The 23567-nt window shown below is 36.3% G+C and overlaps 1 protein-coding gene and 1 non-coding gene across 9 annotated transcripts in view; both read left to right on the plus strand.

Moving 5' to 3' along the window:
• EYA4 (EYA transcriptional coactivator and phosphatase 4) overlaps nt 1-23567 on the plus strand; it is a 323104-nt gene that overhangs the window by 238321 nt on the left and 61216 nt on the right. For 5 of the 8 annotated variants that reach the window (XR_001296092.2, XM_005684775.2, XM_005684774.3 and 2 more), the window contains exons 4-6: nt 9478-9602; nt 11434-11502; nt 19377-19469. Coding sequence is in view for 7 of the 8 variants with exons in the window: in XM_005684775.2 (XP_005684832.1) it covers nt 9478-9602; nt 11434-11502; nt 19377-19469 (287 nt within the window). In the remaining variant the exon portion in view is untranslated. The remainder of the gene's footprint in view (nt 1-9477; nt 9603-11433; nt 11503-19376; nt 19470-23567) is intronic. The other 3 variants (XM_005684778.2, XM_005684777.3, XM_013966528.2) reach the window with 1 other exon arrangement.
• Nucleotides 10301-10372, plus strand: TRNAC-ACA. Its single transcript has one exon. It is a non-coding gene; the product is annotated as a tRNA-Cys (tRNA).

A 23567-nucleotide genomic window follows, 5' to 3' on the forward strand; every position in this document is an offset into this window, starting at 1 on the left:
TCTGACATTGCACATGCACATACAAAAACTTCCATACACATTGACATCACCCTGCTAACTCCCATCTCCCTTCACCTGTCTGCTTTCTCTCCCAGTGGCCTCCAAACTCTCAAAAGATACTTTTGGATTCCTAGATATGTCCCTGGAATTTGCTGGATGCTCAAGCAGTGTTTGCTAAACTAGAGTACACTTGACTCCAAGTAATTCAAATCATTTCATCTTATTTCATTATTCATCCGTAGCACTCACTATGTATCCATCACAATTCTAAGTGTAGAAGGAAAAGCAATGAATAGAAAATACCCCCTGTGCTAACCTACAGTCTCATTAAAATAGAAGCTGATTTTGTTATTCCTATTTTTTCAATACCAAAATCAAGTCGATTACATTCTTTGTAGCCAAAGATGGAGAAGCTGTATACAGTCAGCATAAACAAGATCTGGAGCTGACTGTGACTCAGTCATCAGCTTCTCATAGCAAAATTCAGGCTCAGACTAAAGAAAACTGGGGAAAACACTAGGCCAGTCAGGTATGACTTCAATCAAATCCTGTAAGACTTCACAGTAGAGGTAACAAATAGATTCAAGGGACTAGATCTAGTTAAGAATGTGCCTGAAGAACTATGGACAGAGGTCTGTAATACCGTACAGGAGGCGGTGAACAAAACCATCCCAAAGGAAATGAAAAGCAAGAAGGCAAAATGGTTGTCTGAGGAGGCTTTACAAATAGCGGAAGAACAAAGAGAAGCAAAAAGCAAGGGAGGGAGGGAAAGATATATCCGATGAAATGCAGAGTTCCGAAGACTAGCTAGGAGAGACAAGAAGGCCTTCTTTAATGAGCAGTGCTTAATAATAGAAGAAAACAACAAAAGGGGAAAAACTAGGGATCTTTTCAGGAAAATTGGAAACATCAAGGGGGCATTCTGCCCAAAGATGGGCACAATAAAGGATAAAATGGTAGAGACCTATTAGATACTGAAGAGATCAAGATGAGATGGAAAGAATACATGGAAGAACGGTAAAAAAGATGTTAATAAACCAGATCACTACAATCGTCTGGTTTGTCACCCAGAGCCAGCTATTCTGGAGTGCGAAGGTAAGTGGGCCTTAAGAAGCAGTGCTCTCAATAAGGCTAGAGGATGCAATGAAATTCCAGCAAAACCATTCAGATCCCTAAAGGACGATGCCATCAAGGTTTTGCACTCATTATGTCATCAAATCTGGAAGACCCAGCAGTGGCCCCAGGACTGGAAAAGGTCAGTGCTCATCCCAGTTCCCAAGAAGGATAGTACCAAAGAAAGTGCTAGCTCTTGGACAGTTACACTTATCTCCCATGCTAGTAAGGTCATGCTTAAAATCTTGCATGCTAGGCTTCAGCATTATGTGAACCAAGAGCTTCCAGATTGTCCAAGCTAGGTTTAGAAAAGGAAGAAGAACTAGAAATCAAATGGCCAACATTTGCTGGATCATGGAGAAAGCAAGGAAATTTCAGAAAAACATTGATGTCTGTTTCATTGACTGTGCCAGAGCCTTTGAATGTGTGGATCATGACAAACTGTGGAAAGCTCTTAGAGAGATGGGAATACCAGACCATCTTATTTCTCTCCTGAGAAACCTGTGTGCAGGTCAAGAAGCAACAGTTAGAATCCTGTATGAAACAACTGATTGGTTCAAGACTGAGAAAGGAGTACAACAGGGCTGTCTTCTGTCACGCTGAGCACATCATGAGAAATGCCAGGCTGGATAAGTTACAAGCCAGGACTAATATAGGTGGAAGAAACATCAGCCGTCTCAGATATGCAGATGAGACAACTCTAAAGCAGAGGGTGAAGAGGAACTAAAGAACTTATTGATGAGGGCGAAGGAGGAGAGTGAAAGAGCCAGCTTAAGACTAAATATTTTTAAAAAACTAAGATCATGGCATCCGGCCCCAGTACTTCATGGCAAATAGAAGGGGAAAAGGTGGACGTAGTGACAGAATTCCTCTTCTTGGGCTCCAGAATCACTGCGGATGGTGACTGCAGCCATGAGATGAGAAGATGATTGCTTCTTGGCAGGAAAGCAATGACAAACCTAGACGGTGTGTTGAAAAGCAGAGACGTTACTCTGCCAACAAAGATCTGCATAGTCAAGGCTATGGTCTTCCCATTGGTCACATATGGTTGTGAGAGCTGGACTGTAAAGAAGGCAGAATGCCAAAGAATTGATGCCTTTGAACTGTGGTACTGGAGAAGACTCCTGAAAGTCCACTGGACAGCAAGGAGATCAAACCAGCCAATGCTAAGGGAGGGTCAACCCTGAATATTCACTGGAAGGACTGATGCTGAAGCTGAAACTCCAGTATTTTGGTTATATGATGTGAACAGACAACTCATTGGCAAAGTCTCTGATGCTGGAAAAGATAGAAGGCAGAAAGAAAAAAGGATATCATAGAATGAGACGCCTGGACAGCATCACTTACGCAATGAACATGAACTTGGGCAAACTCTGGGAGACAGTGAGGGCTTTCCTGCTGGCTCAGCTGGTAAAGAATCCACCTGCAATCGGAAGACCTGGATTCAATCCCTGGGTTGGGAAGATTCCCTGTAAAAGGGCATGGCAACCTACTCCAGTATTCGCCATATGGAGAATCCCCATGGACAGTGGAACCTGGTGGGCTACATTTCATGGGGTCACAAAGAATAGGACACAACTGGGCAACTGAACAACAATTTTTCAGCTAGTGAAGTGTAAGTCATTCAGTCATGTCTGACTCTTTGCAACCCCGTGGACTATAGAGTCCATGGAATTTTCCTGGCGGGAATGCTGGAGTGGGTAACTGTTTCCTTCTCCAGGGAATCTTCCCAACCCAGGGATTGAACCCAGGTCTCTCGCATTGCAGGCAGATTCTTTACCATCTGAGCTATCAGGGAAGCCCTTTTTCAGCTAAGGAGAATGAAAAGGTTTGTTTAACATTTAAAAAGGAAGTCATGAGGAAAGCATGACTTGTCCATAAACACTTGTCCATAAATGCATTCTGATGGTCAAGTAGACCTTGAGAGCATTGGACACAGAGCCCTGCATACATACTGTCCACTTTGTGCAAGAGAAAAGCTGCCATGAGAGGGAATGCCTTTGAAAGTCTAGGATGCTTTTGCATTTCTTGGGTCATGAAGAATTGATGGAATCTCAGCCTGTAAACAAATAGGCTATGACTCATTACTAGGGTCTGTGCAGAAGGAATCATGGTTTCTGAGTTACAGTAAACTCTAAATACACAAATATAAAACATACTCTTCTTGGGTTTTGAAGAGAATGTTTAAGTCTGCTGGAAACAAATTCCACCTATGCTACAGATAACACAGACAAGAACCAAGAAGACAGCTTCATGTGACAGGCAAGTCTTCTTTCTTTTCTTTTCTTTTTTTAAAGCGTTTTTGTTTTATTGTTCTTTTTTTTTTTTTTCCTATTGTCCAGAAAGATGCTAGTATTCACGTGGCATTATGACATGGGTAGAAAATGGTATCTTGGAAGGAAAAAGGGGGCACCTTTATACACACATACGTACATTCTTTTAAAAATTCTTTTCCATTGTGGTTTACAACAGGATATTGAATATAGTTCTCTGTACTTTTAAAAAAGGGATTACCTTTAAATACGGTAATGTAGATTTGGCAGAGTGGCTGCTTATATTGAGTTTAATAACTCTTGAAAACCATTCAAAATGTTTCATGGCAGAAATAAGCATTCCTGATAGTGGTTTCACAATGTGAAAGAATTAAAGTCACTTTTTTAAAAAGTGGGAAACATACAATGCGACAGGAAGAACCTGGGCTCTGGCATCAAATAGACTTGAGTTCCAGTTTTACTGCTGCTACTTTCTATCTGCAAGGTCTTGGGCACGCTGTGTATCCTTCTTGAGCCTCAATGTCTTTATCTATAAAATATGGAATATAATACGCACATCAGTGTGTTAATGTAAAGATTAACAGGGTATTTTTGGACGACCAAGCATAGGCTGTGTCTTACAGTATGTACTCAGTAAAAATAGCCTGTAATCAATTTTATGCTGTTGCACTCTAAGGTAAACTTTATATTTTATATATTACCTTCTATACAAATTAGACTTAGAAAGAATCTGAAGTTTAACATACAAAAGAAAGCACAGGAATACTCTTAAGGTATAATTGATGGCAATAATGCCTGCCTGTTCTCTAAAAGCTCTGTTAGTTGTAAGACATCTCAAACCCATGAATATGAATTCAAGCAAAGGGGACTTACTGTAAAGATTCAGGTAATTGCGTTTTGGATTCCCGAAAACTGGAATGTAAGATACAAAGGCAGTTTTTGCTTTGCTTTGCAGGAGGGACACATTCCTGCCCCTCCCTGTGATGTGGGCTTCATCCTTTCGTTCCTGACTGATTTTCCTCGCTTCCTCTTTCATGTCGTTCACACTGGCTGTCAGCCACCACACGACCTTGCAGCTTCAGTGATACCACTGACCAGATGCTTACCCTAGAACCCCCACTTCGAATTCATCAAAACCCAGCTAACAAGCTCTGAGAAAATTTTCCAGACTCTCTAACTTCACACTGATTTCTGTCTGTTCCACTCGGTGGGCTCTTAAAATACTGTTGTTTTCTATGCACAGGAACTGCTTTCTCATTTAGAAATAGGTTTAAATGTATATCATAAATTTCTTGAGGGTAGGACCACAGTTTCTCCACTCAGCAATCCTAACACCTGAGACAGCACTTTGCACATTATAAGCAATCATTCATTTGTTTGCTGGGAGGGGGCTTCAGGATGGGGGTCACATATGTATCTATGGCCGATTCATGCTGAAAAATGGCAAAACCATCACAATATTGAAAAGTAATTATCCTCCAATTAAAATAAATAAATAAATTTTAAAAAATCTTTATGTTGGTTTCATTCAGAGACAATAAAATCACAAGCATTAGTTGTTTACTATAATGAAGTCCATTGTCAGGAGTGTGAGACCTATGATACTTTGGGGGGGTTCCCACTATTCTCTTCTCCTCTGTGTCTTTTTTATCTGGTTGCTATAAAGCTTTCCCTTTATCTTAAGAATTTGACTATAATGTACTGAAGGTTTGACTTTATTTTCTCATTTGTTGTATTTCAAGGCTTTATGGGTAGCTGTTTATTATCAAATTTGGCCATTATTCTGAAATTATTCTGTTTCATTCCCTTCCTTGCTTTCTGATAATATCCCACAAGTTACTTATTTTTTGTTGTTACTCAGTTGCTAATTTGTCTCTGACTCTTTACGACCCCCTGGACTGCAGCACGCCAGGCTTCCTGTCTTTCCTTCACTGTCTGACAGAATTTGCTTAAACTCGTGTCCATTGAGTCAGTGATGCTATCCAACCATCTCATCCTCTGTTGCCCCTACTCCTCCTGCCCTCAAACTTTCCCTGCATCTGGGTCGTTTCCAGTGAGTCGGCTCTTTGTATCAGGTATTGAGCTTCAGCTTTAGCATCAGTCCTTCCAATGAATATTCAGGACTGATTTCCTTTAGGATTGACTGGTTTGATCTTCTTGCTATCCAGGGGACCCTCAAGAGTCTTCTCCAACACCACAATTCGAAAGCATCAATTCTTTGGTGCTCAGCTTTCTTTATAGTTCAATTCTCACATCTGTACGTGACTACTAGAACAATCGTAGCTTTGACTAGACGGACCTTTGTTGGCAAAGTGATGTCTCTGCTTTTTAATACACTATCTAGGTTTGTTATAGCCTTTCTTTTAAGGAGCAAGTGTCTTAATTTCATGGCTCCAGTCATCATCTGTAGTGATTTCAGAACCCAAGAAAATAAAGTCTGCCACTGTTTCCACTTTTTCCCCATCTATTTGCCATGAAGTGATGGGACCAAATGCCATGATCTTGGTTTTTTGAATGTTGAGTTTTAAGCCAGCTTTTTCATTCTCCTCTTTCACCTCATCAGGAGGCTTTTTAGTTTTTCTTCACTTTCTTTTTTTCCTCTCTGCTTCAGTTTGGATAATTTCTACTGGCTCAGTTTCAGGTTTACTGATTTCTTTTGCAGTATCTTTATAAGTCCATCCAAAGACTATGTTTTAATTTAATATTTATTTTCTATTTAATAATTTTCATTCTAGATCTTTCATTTGGGTATTTCTTGATGTTTTCATATCTTTTCTATAAGCAATACACAGACATAATAAATATGATATTAGAGATATAATTCATAATTATATGCATATAGAAAATATATGGGCTTCCCAGGTGGCTAAGCAGTAAAGAATCCACCTGTGATGCAGAAGCTGCATGAAACACAGGTTCTATCCCTGGATCAGGAAGGTCGCTGGAGGAGGGCATGGCAATCCACTCCAGTATTCTTGCTTGGAGAATCCCATGGAGAGAGGAGCCTGGTGGGCTACAGTCCATAGGGTTACAAAGAGTCAGACACAACTGAAGTGACTTAGCATGCACGCATGCATATAAAATATATATGACACATATGTATTCATGCATATATGTATTTATATACATGGCGTATATATATATGTATATACCTTGTGTGCATATCTTTTCCTATAATTTTTTATACCTATAAAATAGTTTTTAAATCTTTGTTTGTGCATTCCAAAACCTAAGTCACTTGCAAGTCTACCTCTTTTTACTGTGTTTTATCTCTGTTATGTGTACTATAGTCCTGCTTCTCGTTATGACTCAAGAAGTCATTCTGAACATGACGTACAAAATATTTATAGTATTCTGAATATTATGTATTTGTAATTTTCTGAAGATTATGTCCAAAAAGCCAGTAGAGACTGAAGCACGATATTTGTTTTGTTGCATTTCTCAAAAAGTCTAAATCTTTGCTCTGGCTTCCAGTGAAAGTGAGGGTCTGAGCATTCAGATTCTTCTTGGAGTTGAGTTGAGCTGAAGAGAGACTGTGAATAGCCCAGCTTCCAACCTCCTGTTTTGATAGTTCAGTATGTGAACCAGAGAGACATTGAAGTTTCAGACATTTTTGGTCTGTATTTTTATTTAGTATTAGTATCACCCTTGTACCTGTAATTTTGATAAATTCACTCATTAGTTCTAATAGGGTTTTGTTTTTCTTTAATGGATTTCTCAGAATTTTTTACATGAACAGTTATGTGCTCTGTGAATTAACATTTTTTACTCTTCTAAGCTTTACTCCTTTTATTTCTTCATTCTTGTTTTCTCCCACTGACAAAGAGTGCTGATAAAGTTCTGTTGAAGTAGCAAAAAGATATCTCTGCCTTTTCATATCTTTTCTATAAGCAATACATAGATATAATAAATATGATATTATATATATAATTCATAATTATATGCATATACAAAATATATTGGCTTCCCAGGTGGCTCAGCAGTAAAGAAGCTGCCTGTGATGCAGAAGCTGCATGAAACCCAGGTTTATCATTAGTGAACCTGATGTAGATCTTTCAAGAATGATCTTTATCATATGGGAGGAAAATGCTTCTTTTCCTAGTTTGCTGAGAGTTATATGAATGGATGATGAATATTGTGAAATGGTTTTTATACCCATTGAAAACATATTCTGTTAATATATTGAATTGCATTTTTTGATTTTCAGGTGTTAACTCAGTTTGAATTCTTAGGATTAAACACACCTGCTCATCATATATTATTCTTTTTAGTACTGGATTTTATTTAATAATATGTCAAATATGTCAAAACTATATTTTCATCTATGATCATGAGAAATATAGATCCATAATTTTCTTTTCTTGGCATTGCCTTTGGCAGATTTTGGATCAGAGTAATTCTCGTTACATACAATAGAGTAAAAAGTGTTACTCCTACTGTTTCCAAAAAATTTAAAAAATATTGTTGTTATTTTTCCTTAAATGTCTGCTGCTAAGTCGCTTCAGTTGTGTCCGACTCTGCAACCCCATAGACGGCAGCCCACCAGGCTCCCCAGTTCCTGGGATTCTCCAGGCAAGAACACTGGAGTGGGTTGCCAGTTCCTTCTCCAATGCATGGAAGTGAAAAGTGAAAGTGAAGTCGCTCAGTCGTGTCTGACTAGTAGCGACCCCATGGACTGCAGCCTACCAGGCTCCTCTGTCCATAGGATTTTCCAGGCAAGAGTACTGGAGTGGGGTGCCATTGCCTTCTCCGTAAATGTCTGCTAGTATTCACTAATGAAATCATTTGGCCCTGGAGATATTTTCAAGTGTTTAATTATGTATTCAATGTAATTGTAGTTTAATTTGGTATAGGACAGCTTTTAAAAGTTGTTAGCAGTTTTTATAGTTTGTGTTCTTTTTAGAAAGTCTGATTTTATCTAAATTATTGAATTATTTGGCATAATGTTTATAATATTCTCATACCATTTTTAATATCTTTAGTATCTCCAGTGATCAAACTCTGGATTTGTAAGTTGTCTATATTGTTCATAGATTTTGTTTCAGTGATTTTTGCTTTTTATTGTTTCCTTTCTTCTACTTACTGTGGGTTCAACTGCTTTTCTTTCAGTTTTCTTAAGGTGGGATGATGGTTCTTAGAATCAGATTTTAAATCCTTCTCCTTTTCTTATGTAACCGTTAAAAGGTGTATTTTTGTCACTAATGGAGAAGGAAATGGCACCCCGCTCCAGTATTCTTGCCTGGAGAATCCCTTGGACTCCTCCGTCTGGCTCCTCGGTCCATGGGTCACAAGAGTCAGACACAACTTGGCTACTAAACCACCACCAACCATTTCTCATTAATCACAGCTTTATTTGCATACCAAAAATTTTGATCTGATTTTTCCTAAGATTTTATTTTTTAGAGCAATTTAACATTTACAGCAAAATTGAGAAGTAGGTACAAAGACGTCCCATCTATTTCTTACCCTACACATGTGTAACCTCTCCTGTTACCATTCCACCTTCACTCACCAGGATGGTGCATTTGTTACCAAGGATGAACCTACATTGTACATAGTTTACCTTGGGGTTAACTCTTGGTTTTGTACATTCAGTGGGTTTGAATATTGTATAATGACACAACATCTTTCATTACAATATCATACAGAGTTATTTTCACTGTTCTGAAAATTCTCTGTGCTCTGCTGTTCATCTCTGCCCAGTCTCACTCCTGGCAGCTATTTTTTATGCTGGAGTTGTCATATATTTTACTTTTACCTTCTATTATCAATTGGACAGTTCACTTTCATGAATTAAGAGAAACATAAGATAATCTTTTGTATTTACTTAAATTTACCTGTCACTCTTCATTTCTTCGTGTAGATGTGAGTTGGTTTTTTTCCGGTTATTACAAATAACCAACAAATCTATCATGGAAGCTTTACTTATTTATTAATTTTTGATGGACTGCCATGTTCACCTAGTTAACCAAACATTCTTAGCTATAGGTTTCAGTTCCTGTTATTGTGAGATCACATGCATGCTCAGTAGAGTGATTTATGTAGTTTATTAAGAAATCACTGCTGAAATTTTCAAATTTCTCTCTAATAGGTCTATGGAAATGCAGGACCTAGCAAGTCCTCATCCTCTTGTTGGAGGTGGTGATACTCCTGGAAGCTCCAAATTGGAGAAAACTAATCTCAGCAGCACTTCGGTCACCACAAATGGGACAGGAGGTAAGTGGACAATCCTGAAGATACCCCGAATCACATTGCAATGTTTGTTGTAATTTTACATGGTAGAGGTATGCTAGTAAGTAAATATCTCATTAGCAATAACACCAGAGTGTTATATACTTAGTGGATTATTTGTTGTTCTGTTCATTTTCTTGATATTTTTGCTCCTCCTCTATAACTGGAAATATTCAGAAAGAATAGATAGCCTTGAACAACATTTTAAAGGCTTTTAGCAAGGCTTGCTTTTTGTATTTGCCCTTGTAAATATTTTTTAAAATATACAAAATGTGTCGAAAGGATTTACACTCTGATCTTAACACCCCCCCAAAAAAAGAAATTATGCTAGTTTTGGGGTTTATTTTGAATTTTAAGAGAAAGGCTGCTCCAAAATTTTTCTTAAAAATGATTTTAGAAATAGAAAAATGTCCATATCTGCTGCATTTTCTTTTCAAAGAGAGAAATACCTAACATGTATTTAGAATAGAAATTGAAATTTTTTCCAGACATCTCATTTGATTAGCTTATAATTATGTCACAGCATATGGCAACAATAGCAACTGTTTAAAATATTCCACCCTATTGCTATTATAAAATACATTCAGCTTGTAAGAAAATATGATCTGATATTTGCATATATCTATATCTATATATATATATGGACTATACATATATACATATGTATATACATATATATGGACTCCCTGGTGGCTCAGATGGTAAAGCGTCTGCCTACAATGCAGGAGACCCAGGTTCAATCCCTGGGTTGGGAAGATCCTCTGGAGAAGGCAATGGCAACCCACTCCAGTACTATTGCCTGGAGAATCCCATGGACAGAGGAGCGTGGTAGGCTGCAGTCCATGGGGTCGCAAAGAGTCGACACGACTGAGCAACTTCACTTATACATGTATATGGGCTTCCCTGGTGGCTCAGATGGTAAAGAATCTGCCTGCAATGCAGGAGACCCAGGTTTGATCCCTGGATGGGGAAGATCCCCTGGAGAAGGGAATGGCAATCCACTCTAGTCTTCTTGCCTGGAGAATCACAATGGACAGAGGAGGCTGGCAGCTACAGTCCACAGGGTGGCAAAGAAATGAACACAACTGAACGACTAACACTATACATATAAATGCACATATATACGCATATATAAACTGCATTTTAAATTATTCACAGTTCTTTTGAAGTTTTGTAGATTTAGTTGTTTTCATTAATGAGTGAAAAATTATTTGAAAATTATTTTAACTTATAAGCTATCCATGTTATTAGATATTAGCAAAGCATTTGCCACATCATATTTTCTTTTAAATTTATGAAATTTATACACCTCTTTACACTTATTTTAGAATAACTGTGAACTCTAAAATTTTCTTTGTAGAGTTGTGTGGATTGCAACTTGCCTGTATTTAATAATTTTTTTACCCAAAACCCTTTGTAAATTAACATTTTCCCTGTTTATAGTGTTTATCTGTCTCTAAACATGCATCTATAATTTCAGCTAATTAATTGTAGGATTGCAAATTTATAGGATTGTTTAGTGATAACTTGTGGAGTAAGAACATTTATATTTAAACCTTAACTTGGATGTAAATAATAGACTTTTTAAAACCCCATGCACTCTGAAATCAGACCTTGAAGGTCACTAATCATCGTTATATATATATTTAACCGAACTAAACAGACCTGATACACTAAAATGTAAAAATCATGCCATGCAGTTGTAATTTTGGCAAGAGGGCCAGAAAGCAGCACAAGCATCAGTGCAACTGATGACTGTCCTCGTACACTGAGCAGGCATTCCGACAATGAACCCCTATGCTGTTCCTGTTCTCAGGGGACAACATGACTGTTTTAAACACTGCAGACTGGTTGCTGAGTTGCAACACCCCCTCCTCTGCAACAAGTATGAGAGATGATGGTACACTGCATGTGTTTGGATGTGTGGATTTGCCCTTCTGGTTTGCTTCCTGTTGCTATTTCTGTTTGCACTCCCTTTTCTGTATTCAGTTCTTATAAAAAGGAAAGGAGACATGAAGACACCTTTTAGTTGTTTATTGATAACAGTTGGCTATGTTTTTCATATCAACTAGCATTCTAATCTTGGGTCAGTGGTGTTCTTTTCTTAGCTTTTTCATAATTTTGCGCAAATGGCTGCATCTATTAGTTTTCTAACTACTTATCCATTTATTAAATAGTAAGAATTCAGCACAACTGTCGCATTAATGAGAGCAGTTGAAGCAGATTGTGCCTGTGTATAAATTCAGTCTCCATAGCCTATGAGTGTTTGTTCAGTTGCCTCAGTGGTGTCCAACTCTTTGCAACCCTGTGGACTGTAGCCCTCCAGGCTCCTCTGTCCATGGGATGCTTCAGGCAAGAATACTGGAATGGGTTGCCATTTCCTCCACCAGGGGATCTTCCCGACCCAGGGACCAAACCCATGTCTCCTGTGTCTCCTGCATTGCAAGAGGAGTCTTTACCCACAGAGCCACCTGGCAAGCCTATAAACTTTCATAAATTAAATTCATAGCATGGCAGAAAGATATTTTCTATTTTGTAGACTTTAATAAACATTATAATTAAAATGCTTAAAGTAATATTAACTTTTAAAATTTACCATTTAAAAAATCACCAGTAATGAAAGCTATATTTTTAAAATTATAAGTTGTCTCTTAAGATGTTTTGAACTATAGATGTTAGCTACAGTCCTTTATTTACATATATATGATATAAATATGGGTTTCTCTGGCGGCTCAGTTGGTAAAGAATCTGCCTGCAATGCAAGAGATGTGTTTGATCCCTGGATCAGGAAGATCCCCTGGAGAAGGAAATGGCATTCTACTCTAATATTCTTGCCTGGGGAATCCCATGAACAGAGGAAGCTTAATGGGCTGTAGTCCATAGGGTCACAAAGAGTCAGACATGACTTAGTGACTTAACGACCACCAATATAATACACTTTCTCCAAAACCAAAGGTTAAACTATCAAAATTTAAAAATTAAAACCATATAAAGCTTCTGTGGAATCACCCAATTCTTGGATTAAGAAGAAGAGCTCAGGACATGTTAGAAATGTGAATTACAAGCAAGCAGCTGGAATAGCCACAGTTTGCCTGGACCTTGCTGTATGTAGATTAAATTAGATATATGATCAGTGAATGAAGAGAATTCCGTTATGCCCATTATTTAAATTTTTATAATTTTAGTTTCTTTTTTATTCAATTCCACACTTAAAACATACTTTTAATATGTAAAAGATATATTGCCAGAATTTAGTTCCTCTTAATAATAACTCAAGGGTTTTTTCCTGTAAAGAGCCAGGCAGGAAATGTTTTAGGCTTTGTAGACTATGCTGTCTCTGTCTCATCTATGCAACTCTATCATTGTACCTCAGAAGTAGCCATAGGCACTACAAAAATGGACAAGAGTGGTCAGGTTCCAATAAAACTTAATTTATCAACTCTGAAATTTAAATTTCATTAAATTATCATGTAACAAAATATTCTAATTTTGATGTTTTTATAAACATTTAAGATTTTAAAATCGTACTTAGCTGTTATTCTATTCTAAACTATTAACATAACACACACAACTTTACAATAGTGAATATATATAATCAGTATTTAGTAATTTACATCTAATTTCCAACAGAAACATTTTTCTAAGTGTAAAACATCAAGTTTTCCTGGTTCTTTGTATTAATGTTCAAGAGTTGTGTGACCATATGGGAAAAACAAGGATTTCTGTGTCAGGAGGACTATGGATGTGAAACATGGTAATGTATTTACCAGCTGTGTCTTCTTAGACAAGTTACTTAACCTCTCTGAGTTTTAATTCTTTTCTATAAAAGGAAGCCAGTAATACTTCACTGGCAAGGCTTTTGTTTTAAATTATATAATGTATGTAAATTTTTGGTAATATAAACCAGCTTCCCAGGTGGCTCAGTGGTAAAGAATCCGCCTGCCAATGCAGGAGACACAGGACGTATGGGTTCGATCCCTGGGTTGTGAAAATCTCCTGGAGGAGGAAATAGCAACCCACTCCAGTATTCTTGCCTGGAAAATTCCATGGACAGAAGAGCCTGGTGGGCTACAGTGCATGGGGTTGCAAAGAGTCAGACACGACTGAGCATGCACACACACAAATCAGTATAATGCCTTTTCCTTAATTAATAATTAATTAATAATTACGCAACAGTTTTTAGGGAAAATGGAAACATGCAGTGTGTTAAAAGACTGTCCAGTGTTTGGTGAAATAATACATTTTCTTCATTTAAAACATGTAAACTGGCCACAGAGGCAAACTTTTAGTAATTAAATGTTAAGTATACTTTATTAATGATAATATAATTTTATTTATTTATGTATGCATGTATACTTTATAAATTTAATTTATTTGTATATATCATTAATGTCAATCTGATTTATTTATAAATTTTAGTTATGTAATATAGTTTATTATATCTTGGTGGCATAATGATATGAAATAGAATTTTAATGACTTTATGCCATGTATTTGTAACATAGCTAAGCATGTGGTGCACATTTCCCATTGAGAGTAAACTATTTTATTTATAATTCTGGATTTTACTGATGAAATTAGATTACCTTATAAAATTATTGTAATAAAACAAAAGGCAAAAGCTAATTTAGTGGCTTTTCAAAATCTTTCCATTAACTCTAGATTTTCAAGATAATTTTAATAGTCTTTATGACTACCAATGCTGCTGCTGCTAAGTTGCTTCAGTCATGTCCGACTGTGCGACCCCATAGACAGCAGCCCCCAGGCTCCCCCATTCCTGGGATTCTCCAGGCAAGAACATTGGAGTGGGTTACCATTTCCTTCTCCAATGCATGAAAGTGAAAAGTGAAAGTGAAGTCGCTCAGTTGTGTCCGACTCCTAGCGACCCCATGGACGGCAGCCCACCAGGCCCCTCCGTCTGTGGGATTTTCCAGGCAAGAGTACTGGAGTGGGTTGCCATTGCCTTCTCCTATCACCTTAATATCCCACCATACTACCTTGGTACTGTATAAATATATTATATTACTCCTTAATTTATAAGGGTTCATCACCCTAATCCTAATTATATAATAACATCTGCAGATTTACATTGGAACCTAGATTTTCCTTTCAAATCTATGTGACTTGTTAAATTGTTTAACATGAAGAACTGTCAATAAAAACAGAGTAAATATAATCATAACTTGGCGTATAGATCAGTGGTCAACAAACTTTTTCTGTAAATAGTCAAATAGTAAATATTTTCAGCTTTGCAGGCCATACGGTCTCTGTTGAAACTCAGCTCTGCTTTCATTGCACAAAAGCAGCCATAGACAATATGTAAACAACTGAGCTTGACCATATTCAAATAAAACTTGATCTGTGAACACTGAAATTTGAAATTCATAGAATTTTCATATATCACAAAATATTATTCCTCTTTGATATTTTCCAACTATTTAAAAATGTAAGCTCATTCTTAGCTTACAGGCTATACAAAACAAGCCATGGGGTAGGTTTGGCATGTAAGGTATAGTTTGCTGATCCCAATATAGATTCATGTATGTTACTTCATGTGTCATGCTTCGTGTGTTTGCATATAGATGTACGTAAATGCATGCCAATCATGTGAAAAGTTACTTCCATATACAAGATTCTAATTTCCCTAATAGTGTTAAGATACATAATTAGCTGTACTTTATATGCAAAATACTTAGATTCATTGGAAGTTCTTAGGATACGGTCTAAATGTGAATTTTCACTTTCTCACGTAAAATATATCAAGTTCCTGTTATATGCCAGGCTCTGTGCTAGGAAATGGGAACCCAGTGACCTATAGAACATGATACTGGCCATCAAGGGACCAAAAGTCTAGCAGGGGGAAACAGAACTGAAAATAATGAGTGCATAATGTGTTCAAGGTGGATGTACAGCGGAGGGAGGGAATATTTGATTCTACATGGAGATTAAGAAAATACTTCAAAGAGAAGATTTGGGGGAACCAGGATCAGACATTCTGATCAGGTTTATGGTATTTTCCATATTTGAAATCTATATAGCATAGAAAAGGATCTCCTAGAATTTTTAGTATATAGATGATTGACTCACATAGGATGAATTTGTTTCTGAATATTATATGTCTGTGCAGTAGAACCACCTACTGTTGTGGCTCTGCTCTTTTAGATTTTCTTTTTGAAATGAAAGCTATAAATTGTAAGCATCATCAAATCATTTTATAAAGCTAAATACTTTATGGATATTTAAAATGAAAGACACTTGATGCTCGTAGGTTTTGAAATGAAAAAATTGATTTAGAAAAACATAAATCATAAAACTGGTAGGCAACACTTCTTTCCCCCCTGTTGAGTTGTAAATTTTATCCTTCCTGAACTAACTTTTCCTGAAATTCTTTCCTGAATCTAAATTATCAGAGGTGGCTATGCAATAATTTGTGGTCCAGTTTAAACACAGATTTCTGAGGATAACATGTGAAATGTAAGTTACTTGGGTCATCTCTATTTCAAGGATTAATTAAGCCTTATATTGTAACAAATGAACATGAGCCTTGAATTATGATAATAGACTTCCCCTGAAAATAATTAATATATATTAATTTTGTACTTGAATTCTGAAGATAATCTGAGATGACAAGATTAAGTTTGCTTTGAAAGTACTTGCATGAGGTTATGGAAGAAGCTGGAACGTAAAGAGAGAAAAATCAATGATTCAGTAGCCATAGCTGACACCTGACAATAATCACATGCAATTTTGATTTAGTCCATAGAAATCAATTATTTTTGAAAGTTAAAAATAAAATTAAACTTTATCAGTATAATAAAATTACTTTGACTCTTTTTTAGTATTTGGCTTTATGAAAAACATCTAAGTTGCAAGTGGATAACTAGTGTGGAGGGGGCCTGGCAATACAATTATTTTTTGAAATAATGTTTCTGTATAAAATGCTACATGTATGTAGTTTTTTCATCTCACCTTTTGGGAAATGAACCCTTGACTCACATATATGGAGCATGTAGAAGAATAAAACCACAAAACTCTCTAACCTAATGACTAAAATATGACTTAATGACCTAATGACTAAAATATGACTTCTGCTTTTTAAATCAAAGTTTATTTTGTAAGTTTGAGTTTTGGTGATGAAGAAGATGCTTTTCTTCAATAGAACATTATTATTTCTGTTTTATAGCTTGTACTGTAATCATATTGGACATTGTCCTGAAAAAAAGTTAAAAGCCCTGTTTACTTTCTGTGTTAAGAAAAATAGAATACAGTAAAAAAAAATTTTGAATATGACAGTGAATATACACCATAAACTTTTGGAATGAGGATTTTTATAAGTTTTAGGAAATAGATGCATAAAACTAGACTTGTTTCATTGATGAATATCTTTCTAATAGTGCCTTGCATATACTAAATTAACAAAGTTTCCTTCCTCTAGAAAAGTATATGGTATGTCTCATTTAAAGTGTAGAAATAAAAGCAAGACAAAAGAAAATGAAATACATTTCAAATATAATCAGACTTTTACTGAAAATATCTTTCATTTGTCAAACTTTGTGATTATCATTTTTAGACACTTCTGTGTATTTTACCATCTTTAATAAATCAGCTAATCATATAATGTGTATTTCACTTCTAAGTTTTCTTTCCCTGAGAAAAAAATATTATTACTTAATATTATTTACTTTCTCTATAAAAATCAAAATAACTTTGCATCTTACGCAAGAGATGTTTGTTGATGCTGGCCTCCTGTGAGCATAAGTTATTTTCTGTAGCAGCATGATTAATTCTCCCCCTTTTCCCTATTATTCAACTCTTAACCACATATGAAAAATAAGTTTATATTAATGTGCACCGTTTTCCTCCAAATGTTAGCATCCACTTAGCTATTATTTTAAATCCCTACATTCTGGTACACTGAACACATCTTGGTGTGTATGCTTCTCTTTATAATCTTTCTAGAGATGCCTCTTTTCAGTTAAATGAACCTTCTTTGTCTTTGACTAACAGCAGACCTTTAAAATTTTAATGAGAAATGTTTCCAGAAGAATGAATGCGAATTCATTCTCTAGCTTTCCTTCCTTCTCTTTTTAACCACCTGAAATTTTCAAATTGAGGAGATTATAATCAACACCAATACTAAGTTTCTGAAATCAGACTTCAAAGTTGGGATTCAAAGTAACAGAACTAAAACCTCATGTCTAGCTTGGGGATTTTTTTAGACGTTGTGCTCCACTTTCCATGGTTCACAAGTGCAATATAGATTACCTTTAGGATTAATAAACCTATTTTACAAATGTCATTTATAGATGTAGACATGTTTAAATGGGAATTTAGCCACAATTAGAATTTGGAGGTTCTGAGAAACTGTCTCTTGCCTTAGTTTTGCTGGAGGCTTTGGATGGTTCCTTTCTGTCATATGTCAAAAGTCACATGAGGACCCTGCATCATTGAGGGTAGCTGTTACACCTTTCTAAACCCTGCTCTGGATCATCTCTATACAGATGAAAGGAATTCTTAGTGCTGCCTGTGAGGCAGTATGGTTTAGAGTTTGGATTCTTTCCAACCTTTGCAGTTTGAATCTTCCAGCAAATCTTCATGACATAGTTAAATCACGGATGCTAAATTAACACCAGAGCTCACTGAGGAAGGGTGCAGCCGATTCTGTTCATGTGGAAAGGGAACGTAGTCATTACTGCATGTTTCTCCATCATTAATTGCTTTTCTAACAGAGTAACGTTGCTGACTTGCTTGGTTGGTGGGTGTGCTCTGAGCCCATTATTCTTTCGGCCATATTTGTCCATAGTTGGCTAGTCTTCAGCTTTCTTTATAGTTCTCTGCTTGCTTCTGAGGTTTTTAACTGTATCATTCCACTTATGACTAGGAAACATAAGAGGTGTCAAGTAGAAAATAATTTAGTGTATTCCCTGGCTGCTGTGATATATGGAGCTTTGCCCACAAAGGGAAAATATGGTGTGACAAAATGGGTGGGGGCTTTTGCACAGCCCCCGCCAAACTCGTTGCATCTAATAATGACAGTATTGTGTACCTCAGTGGCGACATCATTGCCAGTGAGGATTTTGCCAAGATATACCATCTCAAAGGAGAAATAATATATTAAAGAGTTATCAAAAGCTGTACTTCCTGCTGTAAAAGTCATCTCCTATGCTTGTCTCTATAATGTATTAAAGATCATTATACTATTAGAATAAAAAAAAAAACAATACCTTATGGCTCTTTTGTCTTTTGTAGAGCAGAAATTTATTGAGTGCCTGATTTTTCTCCCACTATATGAATACACACCCAGGTTTCTGTGTACGCATATGCCACCATTGTTCTTAAGCAGTCTTTTCTTTTAATGTCTTCTTGGGAAGAATAAAATATAAGCAGTGAATCTCTGTTATGATTTGGATTCAGTGTGCTAAAGACTGACTGATAATTCCTTTCTCCTACCGTTTGACTATAATATCAGAGTGTGCTTAGGTGAGTTAAAAATGCAAATACGTGTATACTGCTGTTTCACTGTGTCAGGTTAACTGCCTTTAAAAGCCAGATTCGAGAGAAGCAGCTTAGAGTATTTTTAAATTAAATCCTCTATAAATGCATGTCCATTTAGAAGCTAAATTAACAAAACTCTCCTCATCGTCTTCTCAAGTTTTCTCTTGCATGCCCATGGTAGCTAGAAAAGCCACTAGTTGAACAGTCAGCATCTTTGATATAAAGTTAGAAATATAACTCACGTGTACTTATTCTTCTACGTAGTGTCTCTCCTTGCAGTCAAAACAGAGCCTTTGAACAGCAGTGAAACCACAGCCACGACTGGAGATGGAGCGCTTGACACTTTTACTGGGTCAGGTAAAGCCTTAAGCTGTGTCTTGTTCTGTACACATTGTGGTCCATGTCGTCCTCCTAGTGAATAATCGAGAATTTGGATTTTTATAAATTCAGCAATAAATTTACTTTTGGGAAAACGTATTATCATAAAATGATGTGTTTTTAGAAATAACGTTTGGAATTGTTTTACTGCATCTGCAGTTGACAACGAAGCAATGCCCTGACTTTCTTATTAGAAGTAAGCAAAGCTCGCTTCTTTCATAATTATTTTATATAGTGCTTGGTTTAATTATTAGGTTGTAATAGTCAACTTTGTACCTTCAACTTGCCCATTTAAATGACTAAAAACTGCCTTCTCTCCAACATTCGAGATGTAAAACTATCCATTTGATTCCTTCTAAATAACCTTGTTTCCTCTCTGGGTTTAAAAAAAACCCTCCTGTGTAAGCAGCTGAGTGACAAGTATTAAAGGTTAATGGGCTGCAGGAGAGCACATGCTGGTCGCATTAGAACACAGCCTCTGAGAGCACTGACTTTCCCTCTATTGCTTCAAAGAGAACAATAGTGTGTCTTTAAACATCAATCCTCTTTAAATATAAATACCTGATAACTCCCAGGTGGGCACAAAGGACACGCATTAAGTTGACTTAAAGATCTTCCCCCCTCCTGCCCCAATACAATATTTCATTTGGTTGATTATCTGATGAGAGGACTTTTTTTAACCTGAGGAGGAATTTTGTATAGCAGAAAGATGAACATTAAACCTAGAAAAGTATTCATGATATTAAATATTGGTTCTGTTATTCTACTCTAATGTATTTTATACTTATTCATATTCTCGCATACAAGAATTTGATGTGGGTATACTTCTCATGTAAAAAGAGTGGAGGTAAAGCCTTTAACTCTAATGTCATTATAGCATCTATTTGATTTTTATAGATGCAGATGATCCCATTTCATTGGTTCATGCTGATTGGAAACAGCTGCCAGGTAGTCACAAAATATTAGTACTCCAAACAGAAAGATACAATAATTTATACACTTTGTATAGAGAAGCTTTGGAGAAGGAACTGGCAACCCACTCCAGTACTCTTGCCTGGAGAATTCCGTGGACATGCTGTTCATGGTAGGCTGCTGCCCATGGGGTCGCACAGAGTCAGACACGACTGAAGCGACTTAGCATGCATGAGTGCATTGGAAAAGGAAATGGCAACCCACTCCAGTATTCTTGCCTGGAGAATCCCAGGGATGGAGGAGCCTGGTGGACTGCCGTCTATGGGGTCACACAGAGTCGGACACGACTGAAGCGACTTAGCAGCAGCAGCATAGAGAAGCTTGTGTCCTAATTCACAACCTTTCTAGCAATTCTCTTGCTGCTCAGGAGATAAGATACTAACTTACCCTAGCATTTGTATTACTAACTTACTATAACTATTGTAAACTTTCTGCAAAACAAATGTATATATGAACATGGTTTTTAAGGTTAAGAATGAAATTAAATAATTGCTGACATACTTAAATAGCATACCACAAAGTTAATGAAAACTGACTGATAAAATTATGTTAGCTCCAGAAGAAATTGCAGAGGTCTCTGATGATCCATTTTAAGAAGCAAGAGTATCGAAGCACAGAAATGTTAAAGATGGTTAAAGCCAAACAGTCAGGGCCTCCTGGGTAGTCACTGGTATAAATGAGTCTAGAACAATGTCCTGGTCAGTCCAAGAGTCCTTTCTTTAAAAGTTTATTGGAAAATATAGATATGTAAAAAGAAGTACGTGTGAACTTTCAAGCTGTCTGGACTTTACTGTCTGGAATTTACTCGTATTATACAAATAGTTTCCCAGATTTCTTTTAAGAATTATCTAGGGTTGGGCTGTCCAGAAAAGTAGCCACTGGCCAAATGTGGCTATTTAAGTCTAAATGAAATATTATTTGGTTAAAAAGCAAAATTTTTAAATCTAGTCACATTAATTATATTCTAAGTGTTTAATAGTTGTATGTGGGATATTTTTAAATAGTGGCTTGTTTAATAGTTGTATGTTTAATAGTTTTTAATGGCTACCATATTGGACAACTCAGATATAGAATATTTCCAGCTCCATGGACCAAGTCCAGTTGTGTGTGTGTGTGTGTGTGTGTGAGTGTGTGTGTGCTCACGCACGTGCAGTTAGTCACTCGGCCATGGTTGACTCTTTCCAACTCCATGGACTGTAGCCTGCCAGGCTTCTCTGTCCATGGGATTTTCCAGGCAAGAATCCTGGAAAGGTTGCCATTTCCTCCTCCAAGGGATCTTCCTGACCCAGGGATTGAACCCACATATCTTTTGCCTCCTGCATTGGCTGATGGGTTCTTTACCACTGCTCCACCTGGGAATTCAAGTTCAGTTGGACAGAGTGATTTAGGTCAGAGATTCTCAACAGCACTGCTGTTAAAAATGTGACCTTGTTTTTCTTGTGGAAGAGCTGTCTTCTGCAATAGAAGGTGTTTATCAGTATCCCTGGCACCTATCCCAAGTTTATTGTAGCATGCCTCCATTGTGACAGCTTACCGTGTCTCCGGACATTTTTAATGCTCCCTGGCAGGCAAAATTTCCACCCACCCTGCTACTCATCTCCCATCTCTCATCCCCTAGAGAGGCAGTGATCTAAAGTATTAAGATTGCTTGATACCACCTTGTGAGAATCTGATAATATTCATTAAAAATATGTTTTACCTAATTTTCAGGCATTCTGAATACAGACACTTTTGATTACTTTTATATGAGGAAGTGATGGAATATAATACCTTGTATGCTTTGTGTACATTTCTTTATTAATTAAATGCTGATAGGGAATAAAAGAAAGGTCTCCTAAATTTGTACGTGGTGTTCCAGAAATCATACTGGAGAGATTAGGCTGTTTTGTGGACAGTCTTTACTTTGATCAGCGTAATCTCAGTTTACTTTAATCCAGTATTGTCGTTGTTTTTCGTTATCTGCAGATTTATTTGTTGAAATAAAATGTATACTGCATAGTCAAGAAGTATACATTTTCTAAGTTTTATATAAACAGTTTTCTGAGTCATAGGTTTTGTTTTCTACTTAAAAAATGAACATATAGACATTAATATAAAATTTTAAAAGTTGCACCTTTGTTCTATTATGGGTACATTATTCTAATGATGTCTAGATTCATTCATTAGAGGGAAGAAGCATCCTGTATATTCAGAATTGTGATCATATATGTGAGGCTTTTTAAAAAATAATTTTGTTTGGCTAATTTAATAAAGCTAAATATTTCTTTTCATTATTTGATATTACTTTAGAAAAGCCTTGTGTTTCACAATCTTGAGAATAACTGATTAGTATAGTCTGTCTAGCATGTACCACAATGAAGTTTTATCAATGAGATGAAAATGTGGAATTAAGCCTTACTTAATCATATTTCTGCTAATCATTGTTAATTAATGAATCGGACTGAATTCCCTATGCAATATACTGTTGCTGTTAGGCAATGTATGTTTAGTGCCCATAGTGTGATAGAAAAGCCTTGTTCTAATTGAGTTGATTTGAAAGTTTTGAACATTTTTAATGCTTTTAATAAACAAGTAGAAAATTAATGGCTCATTGCTCCACGTATTTTTAAATATACCTAGCAAATTCACTTAAATTCTGGTTGCTGAAAACATGTAAGACGTTATACCTCAAATCATATTCAGTGATTGTCAAAATTGATTCATAATATTCTTGAAAATGTACTTTATGCACTATTGCTATGAAAACTATAATATACTCTCCATACTCAGAGCTTACAGTCCAAATAGCATTTTAAATACATTAAATTCTATGTGTTTATGAAGCAATAGATCACAAGGATACTTAATAGCATTTGGATATAGAAATGTATCATGTTTCATAAAATAGTTAGCAACCTAAACCTATTTGTCACTTTTACAATTCTGAAAGTTTAGCTCCAGAATTATGAACAACTTCGAAAGGACACAGTACTTTGAAGTATAACTATGATTGATTAGGCTAAACTAATTCCAGCGCTGCATTGTATACTACTTTAATCTTTTTGAAAAGTGAATGAACAGCAGATGGCCTAATAAAGACACTCTGTGTGCTTGCCCAGTGTGGAT

The sequence above is a fragment of the Capra hircus genome, chromosome 9 (genome assembly GCF_001704415.2).
Source record: "Capra hircus breed San Clemente chromosome 9, ASM170441v1, whole genome shotgun sequence".
Classification (NCBI taxonomy): domain Eukaryota; kingdom Metazoa; phylum Chordata; class Mammalia; order Artiodactyla; family Bovidae; genus Capra; species Capra hircus.